General features: G+C 45.5%; 1 protein-coding gene across 1 annotated transcript in view; it reads left to right on the top strand.

Annotated features, from left to right (window-relative positions):
• The window catches only part of USP4 (ubiquitin specific peptidase 4), an 83,953-nt gene that overhangs the window by 53,880 nt on the left and 23,922 nt on the right, over nt 1-6,151 (top strand). Inside the window, exons 12-13 of the mRNA XM_023519518.1 lie at nt 618-712; nt 5,312-5,503. Of these exons, the coding sequence (XP_023375286.1) occupies nt 618-712; nt 5,312-5,503 (287 nt within the window). The remainder of the gene's footprint in view (nt 1-617; nt 713-5,311; nt 5,504-6,151) is intronic.

Below are 6,151 nucleotides of genomic sequence, written 5' to 3'. Positions count from 1 at the left end.
CAACGCCCGGCTATTTTTTTTTTTTGGTTGCAGCCATCATCGTTGTTTTGCGGGTCCGGGCTGGGGATTCGAACCCGACACCTTAGGTGTACGTGGCTGGTGCCTTAGCCGGTTGAGCTATAGGCGCCGAGCCACACAAATGTGATTATTTGTTGTGTCTGAATGTCTCCCCCCTATTGGCCATCACTAAGTGTTCACACTACAGCTTAAACTGTGCTCTCTAGCTCCAGGAAATACCATCTTTTATTCCCTTTTGTTTACAGTAGCCATGGCCACAGAGCTCTGCTCTCAGCCCTGTATGCCAAGACTGGTGTAGAGACTTTGGGCTCTGGAAAACCCCAGAGAATTCTGGACAATTGGTAGTCTCTGGTCAGCACTCTCTCCTCACCCTTCTTGCCACTTGCAGGCAGGTGTGACTAGCATGTTTAGTTCTGCGGCAGTTGTGCTGCTCCTCTGTGGGCCTTTGGCCTTGGCCCTAAGCTCTAGGGCTGGTTGCATGGGGTGCACTCTAGAGTGCACAGTCAAGTAGGGTTTTTTCCATTTGTTTTTGGGTTTTAAGCAGTTAGTAATGACACTCTTAGCCATCCTATGATCTTTCTGTTACTGTTGATTCTTAGATGGTGGTCACAGATGTGTATAATCACCGGTTCCATAAAATTTTCCAAATGGATGAAGGTTTAAACCACATTATGCCTCGGGATGACATTTTCGTGTGAGTACTCAGCAGTTTCTGCTGTAGGGTCTATGGAAACATTCTAGGGATGTTGGCTTATTCAAGTCTCCATAGCAGAAGTGCTGGCAGTTATTGCTTATGTGGAATTGCCTGCCTGTGTGTAAGAGATGGGTGTGTAGGGACCTGAGGGCAGCTTTCAGTGCTGAGCACCTACTGGCACTGCTGAGCTAGACGTTCTGATAAGTCTTCTCAGGATAGATACTACCTTTGTCACAGTTTGCCTATGAAGAAGGTGGAGATTCAGTGATCCTGCTGTTAGAGATGCCTTTCTCAAGAAGAGTCATAGCTGTGTGAAAGCCATGAACAGGTAAGAGAAGGGGTCCAGCGCAGGAGGATCTCATTCTTTTTCTTCCATGGGCTATGCCTCCTCAAGACAGGTGCCATCTCCAGCTCAGAAATGACAAGTAGGGCTGATTCAGACAGTCATTTTCGAGCTGGGCGCGGTGACTCATACCTCTAATCCTAGCTAGCATTCCAGGAGGCTGAGGCAAGTAGATTGCCTGAGCTCAGGAGTTCAAGACCAGGCTGACTAAGAGTGAGACTCTGTCTCTACTAAAAATAGAAAAACTAGCCAGGTATTATGGTAGGTGCCTGTAGTCCTACGTACTTGAGAGGCTGAGCCAAGGGAATTACTGGAACCCAAGAGTTTGAGGTTGCTGTAAGCTATGATGCCATAACACTCTGCCCAGGGTGACAGAATGAGACTGTCTCTAAAAATAAAAATGGGCTTAGCACCTGTAGCTCAAGCGGCTAGAGCGCTAGCCACAGACACCAGAGCTGGCAGGTTTGAATCCAGCCCAGGCCTGCCAAACAACAGTGATGATAACTACAACCAAAAAAAAAAAGAACAACCATTTTTAGCTCAAACATTCTGTGAAGTTTGAGATTCACTTTTTCTGTCTCTTTGGGGACAGCACAGAGGTCTCTCTGGCCCCTCCCATGTGCTGCTGCTTCATGGCTACTCTATGTCATTATACGTGTCCCTTCCTGGATTGAGTCTGGTGGAACATGAAGTTGTCTGCAACTCTCAGGCAGCCATTTGCTTTGGGAATGCTGAGCACAACTATGCTGTTTTCCCTCTTTACTTCTTACTCAAAAACTTGTTTCTATTGAGAAAGGTTTTTAGGATTTTAAGTTTTTGTTTTTGGCTAAGGAATTGACTGCACAAAGGAGATACCTTTATATTTTTTATCCTGTGACTTCTAGATCACTCTAAAAGGAATGGTTCTTGGCCACTCCAAAGATCTATTTCTGTTCATACTTGCACAGAGACTGCCACCAACTTACACTTTGCTAAAAACTAGGACCTGAGAAAGTCAGCTTTCATAGCCATTTTGTTTATTTATTTATTTATTTTGAGACATAGTTTCATTATGTCGCCCTAGGTAGAGTGCCACGACATCATAGCCCATAGCATTCTGAAACTCTTGGGCTTAAGTGATTCTCTTGCCCCAGCCTCCCAAGTAGCTGGGACTACAGGTGCCCACCACAACACCTGGCTATTTTATGTTGCAGGTGTCCTTGTTGTTTAGCTGGCCCGGGCTGGGTTTGAACCCACCACCCTTGGTGTATGTGGCTGGCGCTGTAACCACTGTTGTATGGGCGCCTAGCCCTGGCTATTTTTAGTTGGAGTTGTCATTGTTGTTTGGCAGGCCCGGGCTGGGTTCAAACCCACCAGCTCCGGTGTATGTGGCTATTGAGCTATGGGGTGCCAAGCCTCATGTTTTTATTTTTTGAGACAGAATCTTACTCTGTTGCACAGGTTGGAGTGCAGTGGTGAGATCATAAGTCACTGGTGCAGCCTTAAAATCCCGACTTGAAGAAATTATGCCTCAGCCTTCTGAGTAGTTATGTCTATAGGCATCACACTTGGCTAATTTCACATCCATTTATTTTTCCAAACCTTTAATATGGTCTCCCTTAATTAGTGTTTGCACACAACTGGCCTGAATGGAAGTGGGGCATCTCCCTATGAGGAATGTGGCAGACCATCACCAACAAAGGAATTTTCAGGGGGTTTAAGGGTCAACCAACAGGAATGCAAATTATTTTTTTGCTTTGTGTTTTTTTAAGAGACAGGGTCTTACTCTGTCTCCCAGGTTGGAGTGCACTGCAGCCTTAAACTCCTGGCCTCAAGTGATCCTCCTAACTCGACTTCCCAAAATGCTGAGATTACAGAAGTGAGCTACCACCCAGGCCAACAAATTCTTTTTTTTTTTTTTTCTAAATTGAGACAGTCTCCTGTGGCATCACAGCTCACAGCAACCTGATACTCTTGGGCTGAAGCAATTCTCTTGCCTCAGCCTCCTTACCAAATTCTTTTAAACATGAATTGATAATTCTCTTATGAAAGCAGTAATAGCATCTAATGTTTTGTGAGCCTGTTGTGCACTGTGCTGCTTAGTTATATAATTCTCACCACACCCAGTTAAGGTGGGTAATCCTGTTGTCCTTGAGTAAACAGAAGTTAGGGTTCTTGTGTCAGGTCTCAGCAACCAGAAAATAGCAGCAGTGGACCTGGAATCTCCAGTCTCATTCCAAGGCCTGGTTCTTTTTTTTTTTTTTTTTTTGAGACAAGAATCTCACTATATCCCTCCGTAGAGTGCTGTAGTGTTATAGCTCACAGTAACCTCTAACTCCTGGGCTCCAGTGATTCTCTTGCCTCAGCTTCCCAAGTAGCTGGGACTATAGGCACCTGCCACAGTGCCTGGCTGATTTTTGTTGTAGTTGCCATTGTTGTTTGGCAGGCCCTGGGTGGGTTCAAACCCCCTAGCCTTGGTGCATGTGGCCTGCGCCATAACCACTGTGCTATGGGCGCCAAGCCCCAAGGCCTGGTTCTTAACCATTATACTGGACAACAGAGTCTTTTGTCTTGAGCATACCTTGTACTCTTGGGAAGTGGGGGAGCTGGGAGACAGAGAGTCCCACTTTGTCACCCTTGGTAGAATGCTGTGGCTTATAGCTTACAGCAATATTGAACTCTTGCTTCAGCTGTCCATGTAGCTACAGGCACCCACCACAACTCCTGGCTGTTTTTTAGAGATGGGGTTTTGCTCTTGCTCAGGCTGGTCTTGAACTACTAAGCTCAAGCAGTTCACCCACTTTGGCCTCCCAGAGTGCTGCAATTACAGGTGTAAGCCATTACACCCAGCCACACCTTGCATGTTTTTGTGAGTTGTATTAGAAGTTCTTCCTGCCTAACTACAATCAGGACTGTTTTCCAAGCATTGGGGTGGGGGATGGGAGAGAGAGTGTGTGTGTGTGTGTTTATGATTTCAAAAATTGAATCAGTAAACTTCTGTCTCACCCTATAGTAAGAGGGAAAGAACACAGTGGGTTGCCAGCAATTTTGGTAACATCTGTTCCAAGATAAAACATCTATAAATCTTCTCAATCCCATGTATTCATTAAGTACAACACACATTTATCAAAATCATTGCTTTGTATTTAGTGGTTTTGTTTGCTATCTCTGATTTTAAACATTAAATATGATTCTTTCACTTCAGTGTTTTTTAACAAACAACTGTTTCATAAGTTTTTCTTCTTGTTTTCAAAAAAGGTATCTTTGGCTAACATTCCAGGTGTACATCCTTGTACGATATTTGTTTTTTTTTTTTAGAGACAGAATCTCATTTTGCCCTTCGGTAGAGTGCTATCGCATCACAGCTCACAGCAACCTCCAGCTCTTGGGCTTAGGCAATTTTCTTGCCTTAGCCTCCCTAGGAGCTGGGACTACAGGTTCCTGCCACAATGCCCGGCTATTTTTTGTTGCACTTTGGCTGGGGCCTGGTTCGAACCAGCCACCCTCGGTATATGGGGCCTGCACCCTACTCACTGAGCCACAGGCGCTGCCCCTTGTACAATATTTGATTTTATTAAAGTCAGAGTATTGAGAATGAATTTCTCAATGTTAAGCTCCTTGGTGACAAAAGATGAACTTGGTGGCCGTGATGCCCGTCTGTTTTTCTGTCCAGAGTGATATTCTGGATGACAGCCATCATCTGTATTGAGTCCCATCTGAAGAACTACAGAGTTTGAGGTTACGGTTGGGAAAGGACCCTCAAGTCAGCCCTGAGGCTCAGGTTCTGTAAATTCATGTTGTGAATAATCCTCCTTCCTTGGGATTCCTGACTCTGCCACTAAAATCATCTTGGAAATGGTTTCCACCTTTTCTTTTTTCCTTCTTTTTTTTTTTTTAAGAGATAGACAGAGTCTCACTTTTATCACCTTTGGTAGAGTGCCATGGCATCACAGCTCACAGCAACTTCCAGCTCTTGGGCTTAGCTGAGTCCTTTGCCTTAGCCTCCCAAGTAGCTGGGACTACAGGCGCCCACCATAACGTCTGGCTACTTTTTTGTTGCACTTTGGCTGGGGCTGGGTTTGAACCCACCACCCTCAGTACATGGGGCTGGTGCCCTACTCACTGAGCCACAGACGCTGCCCAGGTTTCCACCTTTTCTACTAACATACACTTTGTCCCACTAACCATAGTCTAGGCTACTGTATAGCTGCAACCCAAGATCCCTTTTGCCCATAGGGACCTGCTGCTAAAAGTGCCTTCTTGTATGATTGATACAGGTACGAGGTTTGCAGTACTTCCATGGATGGAGCAGAATGTGTCACACTTCCAGTCTACTTCAGGGAGAGGAAGTCAAGGGCATCGAGCACTTCTTCCGGGGCAGTGTTGTATGGGCAGCCACTGCTGATTTCTGTCCCCAAGCACAAGTTAACCCTCCAGTCTTTGTACCAGATTGTTTGTGATCGTATCAGGTTGGTGTCAGGAATGTGATTTGGTTGTTATCTGAATTCAAGGTAGGCCCAGTATTAGTAGCGATAGCCTTTGGCTGTGTCAATCCCACGTGCTTACCTCTGGAAGAAATGTAGTTGTGGGTTCAGTGCCTGTAGCTCAGTGGCTAGGGTGCCGGCCACATACACCAGAGGCTTGCGGGTTCGAACCCAGCCCAGGCTTGCCAAACAACAATGACAACTGCAGCCAAAAATTAGCCAGGCATTGTGGCGGGCACCTATAGTCCCCGCTATTTGGGAGGTTGAGGCAAGAGAATTGCTTAAGCCCAAGAGTTTGAAGTTGCTCTGAGCTGGGACGACATGGCACTCTACCGAGGATGACATAGTGAGACTCTGTCTCAAGGAAAAAAAAAAAAATGCAGTTGTGTTTTGTCCTCTGGAAGTGCTGGAATGGGATGGGGTATCTGGTGCATCTTAAGCCATGACCTTGGGCTCTCAAGCCTCTATTCTGTGGAATCATGTCTATAACTACATTAGGGAAGCTAGTACTTTGATGGCTTTTTGTATGTAAGTAATATTTTGTAAATGCTTCACTATTATTTTGTAACTATTAATTATTACTGTGAGACAGAGTCTTAACTATGTTGCCCTCAGTAGAGTGCAGTGGTGTCA

The sequence above is a fragment of the Otolemur garnettii genome, unplaced genomic scaffold (assembly GCF_000181295.1).
Source record: "Otolemur garnettii isolate 467f Iridium unplaced genomic scaffold, OtoGar3 scaffold00179, whole genome shotgun sequence".
In the NCBI taxonomy this organism is placed as follows: domain Eukaryota; kingdom Metazoa; phylum Chordata; class Mammalia; order Primates; family Galagidae; genus Otolemur; species Otolemur garnettii.
The sequence above is the reverse complement of the archived record's forward strand: the minus strand, read 5'-3'. Positions and strand labels throughout refer to the sequence as shown.